General features: G+C 41.5%; 1 protein-coding gene across 5 annotated transcripts in view; it reads left to right on the top strand.

The window, feature by feature from the left end:
• Positions 1-20,220, top strand: part of PLEKHA5 (pleckstrin homology domain containing A5) — a 263,205-nt gene extending 242,985 nt beyond the window's left edge. For 2 of the 5 annotated variants that reach the window (XM_077826614.1, XM_077826638.1), the window contains 6 exons: positions 3,400-3,609; positions 4,368-4,523; positions 5,621-5,730; positions 7,829-7,971; positions 9,902-9,986; positions 19,365-20,220. In XM_077826614.1, the coding sequence (XP_077682740.1) occupies positions 3,400-3,609; positions 4,368-4,523; positions 5,621-5,730; positions 7,829-7,971; positions 9,902-9,986; positions 19,365-19,383 (723 nt within the window). In that variant the 3' untranslated portion in view covers positions 19,384-20,220. Of the gene's footprint in view, positions 1-3,399; positions 3,610-4,367; positions 4,524-5,620; positions 5,731-7,828; positions 7,972-8,390; positions 8,463-9,901; positions 10,007-19,364 lie in introns of all 5 variants that reach the window. The other 3 variants (XR_013347132.1, XR_013347130.1, XM_077826622.1) reach the window with 3 other exon arrangements.
• Positions 20,221-25,159: the final 4,939 nt, after the last annotated feature.

Genomic DNA, 25,159 nt, shown 5'->3' with positions numbered 1-25,159 from the left:
AGGTACACTTGGCGGCTGTCACAGCTTTCCATGATAAGATGGACGGGGTCACCATATTTGCCCACCCAACAACTAAACATTTCCTCAAGGGCATTGAGAACATCTTCTCCGAAATAAGGAACCCACCTCCTACGTGGGACCTCAACCTCGTCTTACGTGGACTTATGGGAAAACCATTTGAGCTGCTTGCCACCTACTCGCTATTCCACTTATCTATGAAGGTGGCTTTCCTCATCGCCATCACCTCTGCCAGATGAGTGTGGGAACTAGTGGCCCTAATGGGCACACACAACTTTCTTTAAAGGCTGTGTTACCTTAAGGCCACACCCCAAATTCCTACCCAAGGTTGCATCCCCCTTTCATTTGAACCTACCCATTTACTTACCTGTGTTTTTTCCAAAACCACATGCAGACAAAAAAAAGGAATCACTCCACACGCTGGACGTTCAAAGAGCATTAGCTTTCTACATTGAAAGAACAAAAACATTTAGAAAATCACCAAGACTAGTTGTCTCTATAACAGAATGTTCAATAGGGGAAACCCTTTCAAAACAGAGACTATCCAAGTAAATATCAGGATGCATCCACCTTTGTTATCAAAAGTTTCATTTACAAGCCCCAAAGGGAATCCGCTCACACTCTATGAGAGCACTTTCGGCATCCATACCTTTTCTCAACAATGTTCCCGTTAGCGACATTTGCAGAGCAGCAGCTTGGGCATTAGCCCACACATTCACGAAGCACTATGCTATAGAGCAACAGTCATAATCGGACACTCAGTTTGGTCTCACGGTTTTATCCACCATCAATAACGCAACTCCGAAGCCCTTCCACTGGGGGACAGTACTCGACCATCACAAAAGTGGAGCACCCACAGGTCTATTCCTCAAAGAAGAAGAGAGCGTTGTGCCGTAACTGAGGTTCTTTGAGATGGTTGTCCCTGGGGGTGCTCCACTGCCCTCCCTCCTCCCCTCTACTTCAGAGTTTCATATAGATTCTCTGCGGTAGAGAAGGAACCGAGGGATGGTTGGTCACGCAGCACTGTGTAACCCCTGGAGCAGTGCAAGACAGCGACGTTGTGTGTACGACCCAACTAGGCACTGCTACCACAAATTTCCGATTATAAGCGCAGGGTGGATAAACACCTAAAGTGGAGCACCCACAGGGACAACCATCTCAAAGAACCTGTTACTGCACAAGGTGAGTAATCCTCACTTTGACTGGGTCAAAAAAACACTAGTCCAGCATGAGGTGTGTGATGTGTAAAAGATAATTCCTAATAGAAGTAGAATTTGGTAACAGCATATAATTTTGCAGGGATTCTCTCCCTCAAGAAGCAGGATCAGTGTTTTCAGGTCTTGTAATAGATGACCTCTTAACCTTGTGGATTTCCTAGCAAATTTTTCCTAGAAATTCAGTGCTGAGGAAAGTGAAAAACAGCAATACCTGGATTCACACCTAATCTAGGGTGTGCTGTGTAAGACTCTGCAGTAGAGTCCTGACTTGCTGCAGCATGCAAATATAAGTCCTGGGCCACTCTTGACTTATATGTATGTCAAGCTGTGGGGCAATTTTGTGATGTGGATTTGGAACTAATAAGGATTGTAATATAGCCCTCTAGAGAGGGCTAGTGGACTTAGACACTAAATAACCTAGTTTCTGGTCTCATATTGCTAGTAACTTCACTTACAACCAAACATCTTATTTTATATGTATTGATAATCTTGCTTCTATATGAGATGTTCTTTGAGTAACTTATATGATTACTTGTAAAGTGCTCAAACAGATGGAGTTCAGGTAACATTTAGACTTTCTATATGTGATCATCAGTAAAAAACTCTTCAGAAATTATTTGAAACCCTCAAAACTATTTTCAGTTAAAGGATGACTGCAAAGCTAAATTTTCTTTCCAAATACAATAGAGTATAATTTACAAAAACCATCAGAAGTAACTATAAATATATGCATTTTAAGGCAGCTGTCACTGTAAGATCGAGGTACCATTTCTTGTAAATCACAGCCCTTGATAAAGAGGAAAAAGGCCCAGAAAAGGAAAACACCAACTCATTTGCGTCCCAGTACACATCTCTCTGGTCATTCTGCAACTTAGGAGAGAGTCTGCAAACAGAAAGCGAGGTAGCCATCTACCATAAAGATGGCAAGATTTGGGATCAGCGTGGTCACTAGTGATGGTAAACTCCATTTAGATTACTCTGCTTTGTAATCTAATAGTTAGTAATGAGGGGTTTTTTTAATTGACTACTTTTTAAAGAGTCCAAGAACTTACGGCCCCCAAACCCACACCTAGCTCTGCATGTGCTCCTAGGTCTACCCCCCTGGATCCAGTTACAGGGTCGAGGATGAAAGTTACAATATTTTCAAGTCCATTTCTGTATCCCCCATTATTGAAATATTGATTTGAATTCTTATGCTTTTCTACTCATTACTCTATACAGTTTTCAAAATCTCTTAAAAATTGTGCTGTCACTGACATTTTATGCTGTCCTCTTAATTCATTGTTTCAGGTAATGTTCTCATATTGAAACAACTTTATATAAATTTAAACAACCATTTCATTTTGACTGGAAAACAAACTATAGTGGGCATTATTCAAAAATTGGACATTCATTTCCAGCTTATTTAAACTGGAAAATTACCTTGTTAGAAACACATTAACTAGCAGTGTTAAATGTCATGTTTTTGTTCTGTATTTGTACAGTGTCAGTTTGTACTGGTCCATGACTGAGACTCTTAAGTGCTACAATAATGTGAATAACAATAAAGTTGAATGCCATATCAGCTGGTCATGGTAACCACTCCTTATTAACTGACCAGCTGTTATTTACCTCAGGGCAGGTCTACACTACCACTTAAATCGATGGATCTTCGATCTCTCAGGGGTGTGTGAAAAAGCCAACCCCTGAGCGACGCAACTTACAGCGACCTAAGCGCTGTCCACAGGTGGAGTAATTGTACCTTCAGCCTAGGGCATTGTCACCAGACGCAGCGCATCTGCATCTAGTGCTTCTAGTGTAGCCCTTCTAGCCCTAAGTAACTGCAAAAGAAGAACAAAGGCAGCTGCATCTATTAGCCCCAACCCAACGGTAACCACGATCAGCTGACACATTAAACAGGCCAGTCTTTGTCTACGTTGAGTGCTCAGTCATGTTTAACATTAAAACATGTTCTACCATGATATAATTTTCTAGTGCAGATAAATCCTGTCCCTAAAACTTCCTCTGGTACTTGATGCATTGACCAGTTTTAATATAGGAGATACCAGGGTTAGGCCAAATGTAGGTGTGCAGTGCAAGCTTTTTTAAATGAACACCCACACTATATGTTCACGACATTGCTTCAAAAAGTACTCTTTAAAAAAGTATGTTCCTTTCTTTTAAGGAAAGGCCAAGAAGTGCAGTGGAGCAGTTATGTCTGGCAGAAAACACTCGGCCTCGAATGACTGTGGAGGAACAGATGGAAAGAATAAAGAGACACCAACAAGCTTGTCTGAGAGAGAAGAAAAAGGGGCTAAATATTATTGGCGTTTCAGATCCATCTCCTTCACAGAGCTTATCCTTTGTTAGAGATAATCCATTTAAGCTGGCTCAGGTATGCCAAAAGTTCCTTGGTGTACACAGTAATATGTTAGAACAAAAAAATATATATTTATATTGCCGGGGGGAAAGTCGCAAAGTCAAATGCTGCTGCTGCTTTGGTGGCGGCATCGGCCTTGCGCGTCAGAGTGTCCATTTATAGCAGGCTGCCAAAATTATCCTTAGGAATGCAAGTGGGAGAAAGGGAAGTAGATTTTTTTAACGGTTTATAACTCGGCTAAACCTAAATGGAATTTCCTGGGATAAAGAAAAGGCACTCCTCTAGCCTGAGGTTACCAAATTTGAATGGCCTGCTGCAAACAATGGAGGTGTTAGCGCTTCTCAAAAAAGGTTGTAAGTTTTTTTTTTTTTCCCATAATGGAAAATGTTAGGCAGCCTAAATTTAAGAGTTGCTGCCAGCTCCCCCTACTCTATGCAGTTATAAAATTTATGGCTATCTGCTATAAGCAAGAAATTGTTCTTGACTTATTACAGTTGGATGTTTTAATTACACAAAAGTCAGGATATTTAAAGTTAAGGTTTCAAAAGGAATTTTAACTCTTACCTTTTGCATTAAAAAAAACCTGCCACCCATATGAGGAAATGGGAGGTGAGCTTTTGAATTGAGGTCAAGCAGTCTAAAAAAATTTTTAGTAACTTTTAACAGTGTTTAAGAGGTCATAATGGAAGTCTATTCATAACAGGAAAAGAGTATACAGTAATATCACTGGATTTTTATTGCAAGTATCTCCATATATCACATTTGTTCTACAGAATCGAAGAAAGGACGATATGGTATCTAGTAACATTAAGGAATTAGAGAGTGCCATAAGAGAGAATGATTTGGAACAAAATCATGAAACTCCTGAAGAAGAAATAACACAGCTAAATGCTGGATCAGAAGAGCATAATGCAGATTTTACTAAAGAGGTAATAAGTTATATTTAGTGTGTTCAGTCCTACCTCAAAAGTAACTTCTTCCACAAATACTGAGCACATCTGTAAGTAACATCACCTGCCCAGTTCAGAAACTGTTCTAGATTAATTTAATTCAGGTCTTCCAGTGCATTTTGTAACATGAGGTTTCCTCCGCAACCAGGTACCTTTTTCTTCCTTTTTTGATTTGTATAGCACCTAGCGCATCAAATTGTTTAACAAATAAATAGGAGGACAGACAATAATTTACACGGCATGGAGTTGGGCAATAATTTTGACTTGTGACGATCATCAAAATGGTGGTACTTTCAGATTTATTTTACATCCCACCCAGTTTTACCCTGTTTTAAAATATCCTAATTGCTATTCAAAAGCATGATGATTTACAGGTGGAGCTAAAGGCTGTCAGAACCACTACAATGCAATCATATCTCCTTGTAATTGAAAACATTTAAATCTACTTATGCAGAATTTCTTCTTTCCTTTTTTTGCCGATATTCTTTCATTAATCCCCTTTTCTTTTTGTTGCTGCCTTTCATTTCCTCTCCTTTTACCTTTACCATTTTCTTTATCAAGTTTCCGCAGAGTAACAACATAAAATCAAGTTATTAAAACTGAGTGATCGTCTTTTTCTTAACACCTTTAACTTGAAGCCTTCTTGAGCCTTTTGAAAGAGTGCTACTTCACACACAGATAATAACTGTATCTAATCAAAACTTCTAAAGTATTCACACTGAGTAATGTGTCCAAGCAGTTGTGTGTTGTATTAATTTTGGATGGTGGTGGAGGTATGGAAACAATACAGAAACTGCAATCCAGATTCTAGATAGTTCCCTCATAGTTCTAGGTCACTCGCAGAATTCATTGGGCTGAATTCTGCACATTTCTTCCTGTATTGCTCTCCAGGTAATGGTATTGATATAAATTACGTAAACGTAATTCCTTAGTTATACCTATATATATAGGCCAAAATTTGGCTCTGTTGCCAAAGCTTATTTCCTGAAAATCCGTTCGCTGCCCACCATTCAGCATGTGCTCACAGTATATAATGACAGATTTTTCTCAAAACTTTTCAACTTTTCTTTTTAAAGTTGACAAAAAGCGATGACCTACTGTTACCAGCTGATCCAAAAGAAGGGAATGCTGAAGAAGGAGTAGAAAAACCAAAGAAATTGGGAAAAACACATAATGTTGATATCAGGTAAAAATAAGATAATTGCATATTGAACTAGTCCAACAGTTTAATAATGAATTATTATTACAGTTTAATAATGAATATTTTAGGTTTTTTATTTTGAAAGCTTGATTCACCGTTCTACGCAACTCCAAATAGGAATTGTGGGTAGTATGGGGCTGCATGTAAACAAATATGTTAAAGCTTTATTTTCTCTATAAAAGTATAAAGAATATGAATGGTTAGGTGGTATGAAAAATGGAAACATTGTTTTAAGCCCGGGCAGGTTGTTCATTACAAGATGGTTTTTGTGTTAAGATTTGATTGCCTAATATAATCAGAGAAAGAAATAGCACATATTTGACCCAGTCCTGAATTCATCGTCAGAGGCAGGTATAGGATCAGGCCATGAACTGTTTACAGATGGGCTTTAAACGTTGTGATTCATGGAAATAAATTCTTCAGGTCTGAATAATATTATCAAAGTTATTCTGCTCATTAGTTTCACTCTTAGATTCTCTCTTTATATATATTGAGAGAACTAAAATACTCAAGATTTTTCTCCCTACTCTTCTTCTCCTCCTACTTCCAGACAAATTCAGTGTCCATTCTACTTAGGGGCTCCGACACAGACTTCACTCTTCTGGGAAGTAGAACACTGCACAGCTATGGAAGGAAATATAAAAATATAACATATTCTGAATGCAACTTAGTTTTTCTTCCTATTCATAGCAAACTTGTTATACTTATAGTCATGATTCATTTCCAGCTGCCTATTGAAATCAGAAATTCACTGAGTTCACCCACCATGGACTGGTAACAAGGAGGGAACTTGGTCAACACTTGTTCTTAGCTCAAACTTGGGGCAAAAGAAATAACAAGTAATTGTGAAATAGCTTGGGGTCAGGTATCCTCCCTAGAATAATTTCTGGGTTAGGTTTTGGTTTTGTTTTTTCCTTTTTCTGTGTTGCTGTTTTTACTCAGAACTAATATGTGGGAAGTTTCAAATACATTTGTAAGCACGTGTTCATCATGGACAAAGACAATTTGTGGTTTGCTTTGGGATGCAAGATCGAATCAATAATGTTATCTCAGGATGAGGGCTTAATAGCTTTCCTTGCCTGATCAAAGCTTTCCATAAGGTTCCTGTTAAAAGCCTCATTTGAAGGCTCCAAGGGCAAATTTTTTATTGGAGTCCATTGTACTGTGTATGGAAGCCATCAGCTCAGGAGCAGTCTGGACTAGTTTGACCCCTTAGGGCAGTTCTCAATCTTTCCAGATTACTGTGCCCTTTTCAAGAGTCTGATTTGTCTTGCATACCCCAAGTTTCACCTCACTTAAAAACTACTTGCTTATAAAATCAGACATAAAAATACAAAAGTGTCTCAGCACACTGTTACTGAAAATTTGCTTACTTTCTCATTTTTACCTTATAAAATAAACTATTGGAATATCAATGTTGTACTTACTTTTCAGTGTATAGTATATAAAGCAGTATAAAACAAGTCACTGTATGAAATTTTAATTTGTACTGACTTGGCTAGTGCTTTTTATGTAGCCTGTTGTAAAACTAGGCAAATATCTAGATGAGCTGATGTACCCCCACAAGGCCTCTGCGTACCCCCAAGGGTATATGCATACCCGTGGTTGAGAACCACTGCCTTAGGGTACTTCATCACCTTGTAGGGTTTCCATTAACTCCATGATTTCAGAGTACTGGAGCTTTGGTGCACCTCTTCAGTAGTTCTTGCCTGACTGGAAGCTAGACACGTGTCTTACTGTCAATGTAGAGTGAGGCCCTCTCACGAGACACTGTATCTATTTCAGTGTATAAGTATGAAAAAGGAAAAAAAACTGTCCAGTTCCCAGTTTAAAGTTCTTTTTACTCTAGAATGAATTTTATAAGATTGAAACAAAACTAACTATTGCTTTGATTCAGGATTTCAACACTCTACTATAGGTTCCAGAAATATGTATTTGATTTAAACAACACAATCTTGTAAATTAGAGGGTTTTGTGTTAAGAGAAGAAAATTAAGTGCTGGAACTCCAGTTGCACATAAATATTGGTTAACACCTGAAATTAAATTAAACAAACTTTAAAAATAGCAACTTTTTTTAACTAGTCTGCAGAACATGGCCCCAATTGAAAACCACAAACATGAAACCAGTCCAAAAGAGAGTGAAGCAGCCAGTGTTCAAGAGCAAGAAGGGATTATTTCTTCTTTTGAGTTAGCAGTACAATCTTCAAGAGAAAATCAAACAGAAGGTATGGAAAAGAGACTGTCAGTTACACAGAAGTGTAAATTGGGATTAAAAGTTACATATGTAATATACATCTGATTGTTTTCTGATGCTCTGAAATTCTTGTGTAGTGAAAAGAAATCTAAACTAATCTGGGTCTCGTATGCATATTTTTTCACCTGATGGGGAGGGATGGACAGAGACCTGGCCAATTTCCCAATGGGCGAGTCTCAGAAACAGTTTTCAGAGGTTTAAATGCAGATCTTTTGGAGGCAACCAGTTCGAGGATCAGAGGGGGTTCCCAGAAGTTTCTCTTGGCTGGAGCAAATGATTCCCTGTCTCCTTCCAGAACCACCCTCCTTCTCCCCCAATCCTCTGCACATATTCAGTGCTGTCTACCTCCTTGCTACTGGTTCCAGTCAGCTCCGTGACTTTTTCCTGTAGGTCATTTCACCAAAGGCATCTATTCTAAACACACGATTTCCTGCCGTTGATCCCCTTTCCTGATCCTTGCAGGTATGAGCTCCTTGACTGGAGCATAGATACTACAGTGTTCATATTAACACTAGCTAGTTTCCAACTTAGACATTAGATTATGAACCAGTAAAATAACAGAGAGGTTGGTGTGTGTGTCTCCAGAGGTCAGGAGGGATGCCAGAAGTGGAAAAGATAGGGTGGCTGCGAGTACCTTAATGGCACATTTTGCAAGAAAATCATAGTGCTGAGGGAAGGCCAAGTTGCTTATGGAATGGGCAGATGGAATGATCAATACTTGAGGTGATCAGTAGTAGTTTGGTGCCAGGGAGGAATAAGGAAGTGCAGATGTGATATAAGGATAAATAAGGCAAACGGCACAGTCCTTTCCATGACTGCTTAGTTCAGGCCAGGACTAGGAAAGATCCTTTGTGGTGACATCATAGGGAATAACAACGAGGAGTCTTTGTGGCACCTTAGAGACTAACAAATTTATTTGGGCATAAGCTTTTGTGGGCTAGAATCCACTTCATCAGATGCATGGATGGAAAATACAGGAGCAGGTATAAATACATGAAAAGATGAGTTGCCTTACCAAGTGTGAGGTCAGTCTAACAAGACAATTCAATTGACAGTAGGATACCAAGGGAGGAAAAATAACTTCTGAAGTGGTAATGAGAGTGGCCCATTTCAGACAGTTGACAAGAAGGTGTGAAAAGAAAAGGAAGACGTGTGGCACCTTAGAGACGAACAAATTTATTTGAGCATACGCTTTCGTGAGCTACAGCTCTCACGAAAGCTTATGCTCAAATAAATTTGTTCGTCTCTAAGGTGCCACAAGTACTTCTTTTCTTTTTTGCGGATACAGACTAACACAGCTGCTACTCTGAAAGAAGGTGTGAGTAACAGTAAGAAGAAATTAGTATTGGGGAAATTAGGTTTAGGTTTTGTAATGACCCCACCGCTCCCAGTCTTTATTCAAGTCTAATCTGATGGTGTCCTATTTTCAAATTAATGCCAGTTCTGCAGTTTCATGTTGGAGTCTGATTTTGATTTTTTTTGTTGAAGAATTGCCACTTTTAGGTCTGTTGTTGAGTGACTGGTGTCAATTGAATTGTCTCGTTAGACTGACCTCACATTTGGTAAGGCAACTCACATCTTTTCATGTATTTATACCTGCTCCTGTATTTTCCATTCCATGAATCTGATGAAGTGAGTTCTGGTCCACGAAAGCTTAATGCCCAAATAAATGTGTTAAAGGTGCCACAAAGACTCCTCGTTGTTTTTGCTGATACAGACTAACACGGCTACCACTCTGAAACCTATCATAGGGAATGTTGATTTTAAAAGTTTCTTCTGATTATTTTAACCTTTACTTGCAAAATACTTATCTTGCTCACAAATTACATGTTGTTTGAAATATTTTCAATTTGTCTAACTTTTGCCTTCTGTGATATTTATTTTTTAATTTCTCTTTTCAGGAAAAAGTCTGCCCTCTTCACCAGAGTCCCCACCATCACCAGCTCCATCAACGCAACCACAGCTCACAGAAGGATCACATTTCATGTGTGTATAGTCTCAGAGAAGTACGTCTGCTTTTCACAGTCATGCGATTTTTCTGGGTATACCATAGTTTTCTTTGAGAAAGACCCACAAACAATTTTATTAAGTAGGGTGAAGCTGAGATGTATATATCAATCAAACAAGCAAACAAAACAGAAATGTATTGATTCTTTGAGTAAGTGCAGCTGCATATTCAACTGAGGTGCATTCACCCCTAGCACACTGGAGCTGGAGAGTTTTGCCAAGCAGTACCATTAGAGGATCACCACTCACAGCTTGTGGCTATAGCCCCTTGTCTGGCTATATGAGATAGCACTCCCCTAACCTCTGTCTCTTCCTTCTTACCATTTGTGGCTGGAGTCAGAGCTCTGTGTGGTTCCTAACCTCACAACCTCTCTCTTTCTTAGATGCCCCTGGCATCTTTTCCCTTTCCACTTTTGTCTCAGAAGACTATGTTCCTGATAGCAGTAGCATCCACAAGGAGAGTCTGTTGCATTCTCTGATGGCAGAGCCTCCTTACATACAATTCTCTAAAGACAAACTGACTTTATGACCACACCCAAAAATTTTATCTGAAGTGGTTTCTCAGCTTCATTTGAACCAGGCGGTATATTTACCTGTGTTCTTTCCTAAGTTGCATTCATTTCTGGAAGAGCAGCGTTTCCACACATCAGATGTCAGGCGATGTCTAGCTTTGTATCTGGACTGGACTAAACTGTTTTGTGCTTCACCATGCCTGTTTGTGTCATATACAGATCCCATGAAGGGTCAGGTGGTCTCTTCACAGTCTCTAAATGAATAACCTCATTTATCGTGACTTCATATGAAATAGCTTCAGCTACACCTCCTTCAGCGGATGCAAGCTAGTTCTGTGAGAGTGCAAGCAACATAGGTAGCATTCTTCAGTGCATTTCAGTATTGGACATTTTCAGGGCTGCTACATGGTCGTGTGTGTACATGTGTGCGCGCGCAAACCCATCCAGTCATTACTGCATCTTTCAAGGTGGATGCATGTTTCAATAGGGTGGTCCTGGGGTCCTTGTTTAGGTAGTCTCTGAGCCCCGCCTCCTTAGGGTACTGTTTGTGAGCCACCAAAGTGGAATACATGACTGCATCTACTTGAGGAAGAAGAAACTGTTTCTTACTGTAACTGTTGTGGTTCTTCAAGATGTGATTCAGATGTGTATTCCACGACTCACCTCCGTCCCTTCTGTGTCGCAGTTTCTCTGGGCACTTGGTGTGAAGGAACTGGCACGGTTCGGGACTGCACTGCCTTATATAGCCAGGGAAGGGGCTGCAGCAACGAGGCACAAGTATTCCCCCTCTACAGGTACTGCTAGGTAAAATTCTCTGGTTCCTGTGCACTGGGCACATGTACACACCCAAGTGAAGTACACATCTGCATCACATTTCAAAGAACCACAGTTAAAGTAAGTAACCATTCCTTACATGCATATAATCCATACAGTATTCAGATAAGATAATAATAGTTAAAAATGGAAAGGACCAATTAGCTCATCAAGCATTTTCTTCTGTAATGGTAGAATAACAGTTCCTTGATATTAAATTGTAATGAAAAGTGATTATGCAGTCAAGGTAAAAATGTATCCGTATTTGGGTGTTTTAGCACCCAAAGGCTCCTGTCAGGATAATAGCCCAGTTGAACTATGAATTGTACATACAGTATGCTCCAAAGAGTTTATAATCTAATTTAAGACAAATAAGTGTGACATGATAAATAGTAGAAGGGAAGAGGATAGCAATAATAAAAACATGCAGTTAGGCTCACTGTGTGTGTAGAATTTGATGGTTCTTATTTTATTTTTTTTTATATCATAGATCCCCACTTGGCCCCTCCACCTATCCATAACTGGTAATTCCTTGTAGGAATCAAGGTAGAAATCATTAGCTTGGTCAGAGGAAATACTCTTATTATATAGCATGATATGATGGTCTATTATGATATATAATATAGATAGGTATCACATTATGATATACAGACAATGGAACAATGATCAAACAATCGGTTTGTAACCACCTAGAAGACAATAAGGTAATAAGTAACAGTCAACCTAGATTTGTAAAGAACAAATCACGTCAAACCAACCTAATATCCTTCTTTCACGGGGTAACCAGCCTTGTGGATAGGGGGCAGCAGTAGATGTGATATATCTCAACTTCAGTAAGGTTTTGATACGGTCTCACATGACCGTCTCATAAGCAAACTAGGGAAATACAGCCTAATATGAACTTACTGTAAGGAAGGTGCATAACTGGTTGGAAAACCATACTCAGAGAGTAGTTAACAGTGGTTCTCTGTCAATCTGAAAAGGTCTGATGTATCAAATGATGTATCACAGGGATCTGTCCTGGGTCCTGTACTGTTCAATATCTTCATAAATTATTTAGATAATGGCAGAGAGAATACAGGTATAAAGTTTACAGGTGATACCAACCTGGGAGGGGTTGCAAGGTCTTGAATTAGAATTCAAAATGATCCTGACAAACTGGAGAAGTGGCCTGAAATAAATAGGATGAAATTCAATAAAAATTAATGCAGTACACTACTAATGTAGTACACTAAGGAAGAAATAATCAATTGCAGAAATACGAAAAGGGAAATGACTTCCTAGGAAGAAGTATTGCAGAATGGCTCTGGGGTTATAGTGGATCACAAATGAAATATGAGTAAACAATGTAATACTCTTGCAAAATAAAGCAATCATTCTGGGATGTATTAACAGAAGTGTTTTAAGCAAAACATGAGAAGTAATTCTTCCACTCTACTCAGCAATGATAAGGCATCAGCTGGAATACTGTGCCCAATTCTGGGCACCACGTTTTGGGAAAGATGTGGACTAATTGGAGCAAGTCCGGAGGAGAGGAACAAAATGATTAAAGGTCTAGAAAACATGACCTACAAGAAAAGATTGAAAAAATTGTGTTTGTTTAGTTTGGAGAACAGGAGACTGAAGTGGGGCATAAGTCTTCAAGTATATAAATGATTGCTGTAAAGAGGAGTAAAAAGGAGGACAGGACAAGGAGCAATGGCCTTAAATTGCAGCAAGGGAGATTTAGGTGAGACATTAAGAAAAATTTCCTAGCTCTTAGGGTGGTTAAGCACTGGAAGAAATTACCTAGGGAGATTGTGGAATCTGTGTCATTGGAGGTTTTAAGAACACGTTAGATAAACACCTATCAGAGATGGTCTAGATAATACATAGTCCTGCCTCAGTGCAAGGGATTGGGCTAGATGACCCTTCCAGTCCTATATTTCTGTGGTTCTGAGAGTTCCTGTTTATTGAATGTGAGTGGAAATAGAAGTAAGCAGGTTTGTTTATACAGGTGTTTAAAGAAACTAAGGGATACAGGTCAGAACGTTTTAACACTTTTACCAGCACTTTAATTAGTTAAAACTTCTACGTTGTCAGGGATTACCTTTTAAAATAAGCCTTCAAGGGAAGGCTATCAAAAGAATATGCCTTGTTTCATAGGTCCTATAAGCTATATAACTATAAGGGCATATAAGTAGGAAAGGAGAACTTTCTCAGTTTTTAAAAGATGTTTCCTTAGTGAAGTTTGAAAATGCATAACCTAGTTCAGATAGGGCACCTGCGTTTTGTTTTAACAGTCATAATTATTGTATGTAATGTGATACTTTCTTGTGTTAGTAATAGGCAGAAAGAGGTATTACCTCTTTGTTAAAGTGAAATGGTTTTAATCTCTTGTTTCTTGTCCATACAAAAACATCACATACAGCCTTTGTTGTTATTGATTTTCATGAACAGTATAGCATGTCATGTTCAGATACAGGTTTGACTCTGAATATTAGTTTCAAACTTAATATTATAGTAAAAATATTTTAAATGGTAAATCATGATACGCACTTTCAGAATGTATAAATAGAGCTGTTTATGTACAAATCAAATGGCATATGTACAGATACACACGAACGTTGGAGGGGTGTGTGTATATATTCTGGGCCTTTAAGTAGGGCTGTCATTACCCAACCAACCTTTTCTTTTACATAGTTTCAGTTCAATGGACTGACTGGAGCTAGACTCTACTGATTATAGCTCTGTTAGCTTCCCCCATGCGGATCAGTCTCGGCATCTGAAGGGAACAACCTGGCATTCTTCTTCAAGTGATGGTCCCTATGTGTATTCCAAACAGAGGTGCGTATGCGCTGGAGCTGGAAGTTTTTCAGCAGCAGTGTTTTTTGACCTGCACGGCCACCTTATGTTGCCACACGCTCTGTGTGAGGTCATAAGAGGCCATATGCGGTGACATCCCCTCAGTTCCCTCTTACTACATGGTTGGAGTTGGAATCTCCTCTTTGTGCTCAGACCCTCTATGAGAACAACTCTCCGTTGTAAATAGTTAGCTCTGTTTTCTTTCTTGTCATACTTTTGTACATACTTTAGTTTAGTTAGTGTATATAGTAGCTCCTTATGGGGCCTCTGCCAACCCTGTCGGGATTATGCCCTGTGTTCCAGGGTTCAAGAATTGTACCTTGTGCCCTCACTCATTCTCCGTGAGTGATGAGCACACGCGCTGCCTCTTCTGCCTTGGCAAGATGCACCTTGTTGTTCACAGCAATGTGTGCAAATCCTTCCCCTCAAGGACCCACAACACTTGACTTCAGCCCCTCTGCAAGTTCCTCATCACAAAAGCGCTGTTCGGGCCCCAGGCAGAGTCCAATCCTGTGCTGGTGATTCACCGACCATTACCGGCAGTGAGCGTCCTGTCCTTGGCTTCACACCTGGATCCATCAGCACCGCCAAGATGTGAGAAGGTACATAAGGAGAGTCAAAAGCCCTCTCACAAACACCGCAGCAGGTCCCCATCGTGGACCACTGCGCTGCACTGCGTTTCCTTCCCGAGCTGGGTTCGGTCAGGTGAGACATCGCATGACGACCCTGCAGGGCCACCACCTAAGGCGGGGCAAGGCAAAGCGGAAGTGAGACCTGCCAGTTCCTGCAAGGATCAAGAGTCTCGACCACCCACCAATGCGCACTACTTAGCCACCGCAAGTCTCTCCAGGCTCCACTCCGCACACCCACTCCTTGGAGCAGCAGACAACGGGATGTGCCCTGGACACCGGGTCAGCTGGATCCCACTGATTCCCCTCCACACACACACATCCCACCTCAAGCTGTTGTACCCACCCTTGCCGCTTCTCTTGGCCCCCCATCTCCCTTCATTGGTGGATGAGCCGCCACTCAGATACAACCCAGCCACACCAGTTGCAGTACTGCCCACACCGATGGCTCAGCCACTTGCGGAGGCTTTTTCAGACCAGGGGCACTTCTCAGTGGACAACCTGTCCTACTCCCTGGTCTCGTGGCATAGTGTGGACTTCTGGGCTTGCCCACCATTTCTGACCCCCTACACTCTGTGCCTTCCTCCCAATGGCCCACTTTGCCACCCTCATAGCCCTTGTGAATGTCCTCTGCTACAACCCGCACATGAGTGTGCACCATTGCCTCTGCCTCCTTGGCCACATGGTGGCCTTCACCTATGTCACACCGCACATACATCTCACCCAGGACCACGGCAGGGTTTGCCACCCCAACCGAAGCCTGCTCCAATTGATAGCCTGGTTTTTGGATGGGGCTCAGGTGTAGACAATGCCTGTTCATCACCTGTCCACCATATTCTCTCACAGAGTAGGCAGGAGTCTACGAGGACATGCTACACCACAAAATGGACGCGCTTCACCTCCTGGGCACAGCGCCAACTCCTCCCCCTCCTCAGTGTTTCTGTGCCTATCATCCAAGACCACCTTCTAGAGCTGAAGACCTCAGGTTTCGCACTTAGCTCGGTCCATGTCCACCTTGTGGCGCTTAGTCCCGTCCTTTCACCTCTCTTTCTCCCCCCACCCCCATGGACAGACAGTTGATATTTACCCACCCTACCACTACCCAGTTTCTGAGGGGCCTGACAAACTGTTTCCCACCCGTCCTTACCCCCACTCCCCTTAGAACTTCAACTTTGTGCTATCTGTGCCCACCTGACCTCCATTCAAACTGCTGGCTACATGCTCCCTGGTCTACCTAGCTATGAAGGTCCTCTTCCTGATGGCTATCACCTCTGTTGAGCGGATCAGCAAACTGGTGACCGTGATGGCTAACCCCCATATACGGTTTTCCATAGACACTGTCTCCCTGTGCCTCCACCCTAAGTTCCTCCCAAAGGTTGTCTACAAGTTTTATCTCAACCAGTCCATCCATCTTCCGATCTTCCACCCTAAACCACATGCCACTTCCGCAGACAGTACGCTACACTCCCTGGATGTCTGCAGGGCACTGGCTTTCTACCTAGACAGAACTCGTGCATTCTGTGCCTCATCAAGCCTCTTCATAGACATTGTGGAACAGTCAAGAGGGCAGGCCCTTTCCTCACAGTACATATCCAGTTGGATCTCGAAGTGCATTACAGAATGCTACACATGCTCCAACGCAACACCATCTGGCAGGATCCACCTCCGCCTCCTTGGCATGAGATCTGCCAGGCAGCAACATGGCGCTCTGTTCACACCTAAACAGTGCACTATGCCATCGACCAGTGGGCAGATGCCACTGTAGGTCATGCCATTGCAACAGGCCTTGCCCATTGCGTTCTCGCTCCTCCACCTCTGAGTCTGTCACTGTTCCATACTCACCTATGTTTGGAATACATATAAGGACCATCACTTGAAAAGAAGGTTACTACCTGTATCTGGAGGTTCTTTGAGATGTATGGTCCCTATTTGTATCCCAATACCAGTCCACCTTCCTCTCTGCTGCAGACTCACTATACTGCGGTAAGAGGAAGACTGAGTGCGTGTCACCCCGCATGGTCTCCTATAATGTCACATGGAGCACGTGGCAACATAAGGTAGCCATGCGGGCCAATGCACACGGCTGCTGAAAAACTTGGGGCCATGCGCACCTGTGTTTGGGAGACATATAGAGACCATACATCTCGAAGAACCTCCAGTTACAGGTAAGGAACCTCCTCGTCTCTTGAGCAGACACTACTAATTGTGTCAAATTGCATTTGGCTCTGTCATGTGCATCAATGATGAGCTCTCCAAAGCAATTTTCTCTCAATTATTTATGCCACAATATAAATTCAGGTCTGAGATGTGAAAGACTGGTAATCTCTTTTGCTACCTAAGACACTTTCTCCAACATCCTACACAGTTACGTGTATGTGAAGATGGCGATGTGTCCATAATATTGCCATCTTAGATATGATGCTTCCACGAGTAACACTGAACTGCTGATGACAAAATAATATGTTCCTAGGATGGTACTTCTAAAATGGACTCTGTTTCTAGTTCCCTAGTTTTAGTAAAGCCAAGGATATTAGAGCCTAAAAATAGTTTTCCTCTGTTCAGTATCTGAATTTATTTGGAGGCATTAGTCCATTTCCTAGTGTATACTTCAAATCTGCATTTGACACACTGGTTAGCAGTCTCACCAGAGCCCCAATATTGGATGGTCATTGTATAGCTGGTTTCATATCAGGATTAATACTGGACCTGGAAAACAAGAATTCCATGTCACAAAAAATATTTTGACATGTGGTTTTGTTCTACGTTGCAATGAAACCTAGACCTTCTGAAAGGTTTTTGCAAAAAATTAGAGGGAGACTCTCATGAAGGCTCAAGTCCCTGCCATGCATGATTTGGAGCAGGGACTTGAGCCTGGGTCTTGTTGATCCCAGAAGAGTGCACTAGCCACTCTGCTATTTGACTGTTCTGGGGTGGGCCTTTTCTTCCCCTGTTGAAAACAATAGGTTTCCACAAAAAGTTTCAGTTTCGGTAAATCAGTGTTTTACAACGAAAAAATGTTTTGTCAAAAAATTCCTGATCCATTTTAGTTGAAACACAATGAAGCACAGTGTGTGTGGGAGCCTGCACTGCTGCTGCTGCCCACGCTATACTTCTCTGACTAAAGGTCTTTCACCAGGGCTGTCAGTCAAACAACTTTCTTACGCACTACCCAACACATCTAAAATGTTTGTTGAATGTGAGGAGCATTGCTGTTACCCATGACTAATGTAAGAGCTGTAATTTCCCAAATGAAACAGCAAATGTACCAGGCTGTGAACAAGTTTCCTGTCCTGTAGGAAGAGTTTAATTTTTTAAAGCAGGAACTCGTTTACTCAATGGGATGCAAACTGTACAGCAAGAAATCCTCTGCAATAGAGAGAATTTATAAGTTGGGGGGTGCATTTCAATTCATAGGCCAATTTTTAAGCCAGGGTCTGAGAAATGCATGATGGGTTTCAGAGAGGCAGTGGAATTTGGAAAAGGAAAATGGTGCTATGTGGTATCATAGGACTAAGGAGAGAGCTTATTCACACATGACTTTTTCTACATCATGTCTTCTGGCATCACTAAAACAAATTTTGTATCTCTCTCACAAGTATATTGTTACATTTTAAGCATGCTGATACATGCTAAAATACAGTTTAATAGAGTGATGATGGCATTTATTTAGAATCTTTCATCCCAAACACTGCATTACATCATAGCAAGTGAAGAATACTGTGTCCTGTTTCTAACCTTGCCAGTCCTTTGGTACAGCATTTAGGGGCTTCGCTACTAATTTTACATGGAAAGCTCTTAGTTACTGTATTGATGGTGGCAGTATAAAACCCTGAAATGGTTCTTTGTACAAAATAACCCGATTGTTTCTGTTCATTTGTGAATTGCTGTCAAAATAGCTTTAATGCCTTAAAAGATAGGTTGTGGAAACTAATGTTTTCTTAGATTCTTTTTAATATAATTTGCCATATATACTCGTTCATTAGCCCATTCATTTATAGGCTGACCCCCCAAGATGGATAGCTAAAAATAGCAAAAACTGCATGACCCTTTCATAAGCCAACTCTGTATTTCAGGGGTTGGCAAACTTCGGCTCCTGGCCCGTCAGGGTAAGACTCTGGTGGGTTGGCAGGCACGGAGTCCCTCAGCTCCCAGTAGCCGCGGTTCGCCGTTCCCAGCCAATGGGAGCTGCGGGAAGTGGCACCACTTCCCACAGCTCCCATTGGCTGGGAACGGTGAACTGCAGCCACAGGGAACTGAGGAGCTCCATGCCTGCAGACGCTCCAGGTAAACAAAACAACAATGTATTAGATATTCAATTAAATGATTTAATAGAGTTTAAATCATCAAATTTTGATGTCAACCCCTTTATAAACCACCCCCCCGCTCTTTGATGTCACTTTTTTACCAAAAATATTCAGCTTATGAACGAGCATATACGGTAATTTATTTCATGGATAGCCACAGCGCGGTCAAAAACTCCCCACCAGGCCTAATCCTAAGAGGAACTTTAAACAGTGTTTTGGTAAAATACAGTAACTTTATTCATGTCTGTCTTTCAGCTCTAACAGATTCTGTTGAAACCATTCATGGCCAAGGAGTGTGGACCTATGGAAATATGAGAAGATATTGTAGAGTATATTTTAAATCTATGAAATTCATAGTTCTGATGCTTTTGGCCACAGAGCATCATTTTATCACTTCCTGGAAAATGTTTATTCCAAGACAGCTTTAAATGGCCCATATGTACAGTCAACAATCTGAAGATTGTTCTTCTGATACCAGCTTGCTGCTATGATTTCCATGCACATAAAGATTCTTTTTAATATGCAGCCTAAAGTCAGAACCTTAGTTGATGATTTACAGAATTTAATGTTTTTAATTATGAAATCATTTTAAGTTTGCATTTTTGCTTCTTTTAGGTACATAACAGATCAGTTTCTTTTACATATCACCACTAAACCTTGTTTTACACTTTTTAAACACTAGTGTATTTTGACATTTGATTTGTAAAATTTTTATAAATATTTAAAATGTGCCATTTTTATTATTGCTAAGTAAAGTATGTCCTGTTTCTGCTGTAATTATTTCTTGGTCAGGTTGCAGCATCAGCAGTTAATGCCACACTGTTATCAACATATACCTGAATGTTTGTGCTTACTTTTTCTTAAACAAAATGAAGTGTAGGTATTTTGAGGTACTGGGCTCTTACTTTGTTGGAATAGGGTGTGTACAGCAATAAACAGGTTTTCAATTCCAGTACTTAGTTTGTGTACAAATGTAATTATGTTCATTGTGTATATATTATACAATGAGCACATCCAGAGTAAGTATAAGAAGCCACTTACTATTGTTCAAATGCAAATGTTCATATCTCATTTCTTTTTTATCATGTTAAATAAATGTTAATGTTCTTAAGTTGTGTGGGTAGTATTTCTTTCAGCAAGCAGATGACAGACCGTGTACTCGTTGTGACTCTTTGTGTGGGAAGCACATCTTAATAAGGGTTGTGGACCTATTACAGCAGTGGTTCTCAACCGGGGTCCGAGGCCCCCTGGGGGGCCGCAAGCAGGTTTCAGGGGGGCCGCCAAGCAGAGCCGGCATTAGACTCACTGGGGCAGAAAGCCAAAGCCCTGCCACATGGGGTTGATGCCCGGGCTCTGAGCACTGCCACCCAAGGCTGAAGCCGAAGCCTGAGCAATGTAGCTTTGTGGGAGCTCCTGAGGCCCCAGGCAAGTGCTCTACTGCTACCCCCTAACGCTGGCCCTGGCTTTTATATGCAGAAAACCTGTTATTGTGACACAGGTGGGTCATGGAGTTTTTATAGCATGTTGGGGCAGGCCTCAGAAAGCAAGAGGTTGAGAACCCCTGTATTACAGGATTAGTTGGAGAAGGGTCTGTGATGTGAAGGAGATAAAAGTATTTGATGGTGGTGGTCTCTTCTGGCCTTCAAAACTGAGGCTATGTCTACACTAGAGAGCTTACAGCGGCACAGCTGTACCGATGTAGTTGCACTGCTGTAAGATCTCTTGCGTAGATCCCAGGCCGATGGGAGAGAACTCTCCTGTTGACCTAATTAATCCACCCCCATGGCGGGAGAAGCTCTCCCACCGACAGAGCTGTGCACATGACCACTTATGCCGGCAAAACTTTTATGTTGTTCAGAGTGGTGGAATATTCACACCACTGAGCGACAAGTTTTGCCGACAGAATATGTGATAGTGTAGACATAGCCTGAGTGACATTACCTACAAACAAGAGCAGCATTGGTAGACTTGTAAGGGATTCCACCTTGCCCAGCTGGAAGTAGTGCCCACAGCATAGAGCAAAAAGACAGCCTCGTGGCTGGTACTCAGGAAGAAATTTGGGTTTGGTTCCTGGCTCTGCCATGCTTTCTTCTGTGACCTTGGGCAAGTCACTTAGTTGCTTTTTGCTTCAGTTCCCAATCTGTTTATGTAAAATTGTTTATCTCATAAGGATGCTGAGAGGATTAAATTATAATTTTTAAAGGCATTAAGACATGAGAGTGAACACCATTTATGGTAGGGGTGAGGAGAGGAATGAGATGATTCCTCAGGGCATTTGCATTTGCACATCATCTTCCAGGAACCAAAAACCAAATGTAAAACCATTTGTCGTGCATGTCATCTTATTACACACAGTACTGGTTTCACTTCTCCATCCCCCACTGCTGTCTGAACTAGTCTAAGTAGAGACTGTGCACCTTTTTAGAAAAGGATAATGAAAAGTAGATTTGAAAGAAAATCGTTTGGATCCAGACTGCAAAGATCTGAAATCTTTTTTCTTTTTTTTTAAACTTCAATACATTTTTCACTTCTGGGAGAAGTCAGTCAGACTGTCAGAGCTATTTTTGAAACCAAAAAGCAATGTTCGCTGAAGACATTGTTCAACTTCTGACTTACTTACCTATTTGTTCATTATTATGCATCCGATGAAGTGAGCTGTAGCTCACGAAAGCTTATGCTCAAATTGGTTAGTCTCTAAGGTGCCACAGGTCCTCCTTTTCTTTTTACCTATTTGTTCAGTATCTTGGGCCACAACCACAGAAAAGCCATTGGCCATTATCTTTGAAAACTCGTGGCGAACGGGGAAGTCCCGGATAACTGGAAAAAGGCTATTGTAGTGCCAATCTTTAAAAAAGGGAAGAAGGAGGATCCTGGGAACTACAGGCCAGTCAGCCTCATCTCAGTCCCCGGAAAAATCATGGAGCAGGTATTCAAAGAATCAATCCTGAAGCACTTACATGAGAGGAAAGTGATCAGGAACAGTCAGCATGGATTCACCAAGGGAAGGTCATGCCTGACTAATCTAATCGCCTTCTATGATGAGATTACTGGTTCTGTGGATGAAGGGAAAGCAGTGGATGTATTGTTTGTTGACTTTAGCAAAGCTTTTGACACGGTCTCCCACAGTATTCTTGTCAGCAAGTTAAAGAAGTATGGGCTGGATGAATGCACTATAAGGTGGATAGAAAGTTGGCTAGATTGTCGGGCTCAACGGGTAGTGATCAATGGCTCCATGTCTAGTTGGCAGCCGGTGTCAAGTGGAGTGCCCCAGGAGTCGGTCCTGGGGTCGGTTTTGTTCAATATCTTCATAAATGATCTGGAGGATGGTGTGGATTGCACTCTCAGCAAATTTGCGGATGATACTAAACTGGGAGGAGTGGTAGATACGCTGGAGAGCAGGGATAGGATACAGAGGGACCTAGACAAATTGGAGGATTGGGCCAAAAGAAATCTGATGAGGTTCAATAAGGATAAGTGCAGGGTCCTGCACTTAGGACGGAAGAACCCAATGCACAGCTACAGACTAGGGACCGAATGGCTAGGCAGCAGTTCTGCGGAAAAGGACCTAGGGGTGACAGTGGACGAGAAGCTGGATATGAGTCAGCAGTGTGCCCTTGTTGCCAAGAAGGCCAATGGCATTTTGGGATGTATTAGTAGGGGCATAGCGAGCAGATCGAGGGACGTGATCGTCCCCCTCTATTCGACATTGGTGAGGCCTCATCTGGAGTACTGTGTCCAGTTTTGGGCCCCACACTACAAGAAGGATGTGGATAAACTGGAGAGAGTCCAGCGAAGGGCAACAAAAATGATTAGGGGTCTGGAACACATGACTTATGAGGAGAGGCTGAGGGAACTGGGATTGTTTAGTCTGCAGAGGAGAAGAATGAGGAGGGATTTGATAGCTGCTTTCAACTACCTGAGAGGTGGTTCCAGAGAGGATGGTTCTAGACTATTCTCAGTGGTAGAAGAGGACAGGACAAGGAGTAATGGTCTCAAGTTGCACTGGGGGAGGTTTAGGTTGGATATTAGGAAACACTTTTTCACTAGGAGGGTGGTGAAACACTGGAATGCGTTACCTAGGGAGGTGGTAGAATCTCCTTCCTTAGAAGTTTTTAAGGTCAGGCTTGACAAAGCCCTGGCTGGGATGATTTAATTGGGGATTGGTCCTGTTGGACTAGATGACCACCTGAGGTCCCTTCCAACCCTGATATTCTATGATTCTATGATTCTAAGTTGTTGCATTCCCAGTGGTGCGGCACGTACTTAAGATAAGGGTCTAAGGTTTCACTTCAGTATGTGCTGTGTTTAAATTGTGCACCACATTCAGTGGCTGTTTAAATGCAGAGAAGTGAGGAAAGGGAAAGGCACCATGGGGCTGTTGTCTAGGCACTAGCCAAAGAAAGAATATGATTAGTGATCTGGACCCTTCTTAGGCCTTGTCTTCACTTAAAAGGTTTGATGGTATAGCTATACCAGCAGACCTTCATAGTGTTGATGCAGTTTATACCAGCAAAAAAGTCCTTTTGCCAATAAAGTTTATATCCATTCCCTGAACAAAATAAGCTATACCGGCAAAAAGAAAGGTTTTGCCCGTATAACTGTCTACACTAGCTTTTGCTGACACAGCTACGTTAGCAAATAATCACATCCTTCTAACCAACACAGGTAAGCCAGTGTGTCAGGCCTCAGAATTTCCTCTGCATTTGCACTGAAGATTTGAAGTACAATTGGGTGCTTGAAACTATTTTCCACTGTGTTTGGAAAAGTAAATTGATTTAAAAAAGCAGCTACTTCCCGTTCTCCTGCCTCATCAAAATTTTTCTGTTGCACTTACCTTTTAACTCTCCTCCCACTGGTCATGCTTTTGAAATATTCACCACTAAACAAGTGAATCCTGAGATTGTCAGCCTGGAACTGGCTATATTTTAAGTTTGTGTCTAGGTTATCTTTTAAATTTCTGATTGCTTCATTGGCTACTGTGCTGACATTTGTACATAGTTTGCTTTCTTCCTCAAAAGCAGGGTCTCTTAGGGATATACGACAGACACATGCTCTACAGATGTTCATGCTCTTCAAAACCAATTACATCTCCTTCCGTCTGGAGCTTTTGTTCACCACTTGCATTGTTCCAAGAAGACTAAGGAATGTAGTCCTTTCAAATTCCTGAATAAAGTAACATCACTAGAAAAGCTGTACTTTGTCCTGGGAATTTCTTGTGCAAACTGGTCTGGGCCAGTTCGGGGAGTAGATAGATCATCCAGCAGTTAAAACCTTACTCTGATTCAGTGTCATGATTGGGGGGGAGGGGAAACTTTCTATTCTAATTCATAGTTTTTTAAAAAAAAAAAATCATAAAGGAACCTGACAAAAACACTGATTATTTTTTCAAATAATCCAAACTGTTTCTTCTTACCTAAATTAATGTGCATTAATCAAGTTGAAAGTAAACTGTGTGACAAGATGGCCGATGTTAATATGGTGGGTCCTGCACTTTTCTTGGCAGGGGGGCTAAGACGCCACCCCTTGCCCCTGCTCTTGGACTGCCAAGGTCCCCGCTAGTGGAACGTAGTCCTTCAGCATATGAAGAGATTCGTCTGTTTTGCCAGCAAATAATTATGGACCCTCAAATGGGAGGTCTTCTACAGTCGTTTGTACTTCTCTGGGAAAACCAGACAGGTACAGCCAGGATATTTGTCGCATGACTACGGCTGTGGTCACAATGTCTGCGGAATCCAATGCCACTTGCAACGCTGTTCTGGCAATAAGAATCATGGCTCTAAATTGCTCTTTCTTTTCCTCCGGGAGTAATTCAATACATTTTGAGTGTTTTGAATAATTTGTGAAGTCGTACTTAGCTAGTAGTGACTGCTAGGAATCTCTTCTCATCCCTATTTTACAGGGTATTTCTGGAGTAGTGCTATCTGCCCCATTCACTCACTGCCTCCATCATCTGGCTGCGAAAAAGGAATTCAATTTTCCTAGAGGGTGCATAATATTTTTTTATCTGACCTTTTACAGGTAGGTGGAGTTGTTGCCAGAGTCTGCCAGAT

The sequence above is a fragment of the Eretmochelys imbricata genome, chromosome 1 (genome assembly GCF_965152235.1).
Source record: "Eretmochelys imbricata isolate rEreImb1 chromosome 1, rEreImb1.hap1, whole genome shotgun sequence".
NCBI classification, from domain to species: domain Eukaryota; kingdom Metazoa; phylum Chordata; order Testudines; family Cheloniidae; genus Eretmochelys; species Eretmochelys imbricata.
Note: the sequence above shows the minus strand (reverse complement) of the source record. Positions and strands in the feature narration are given on the sequence as shown.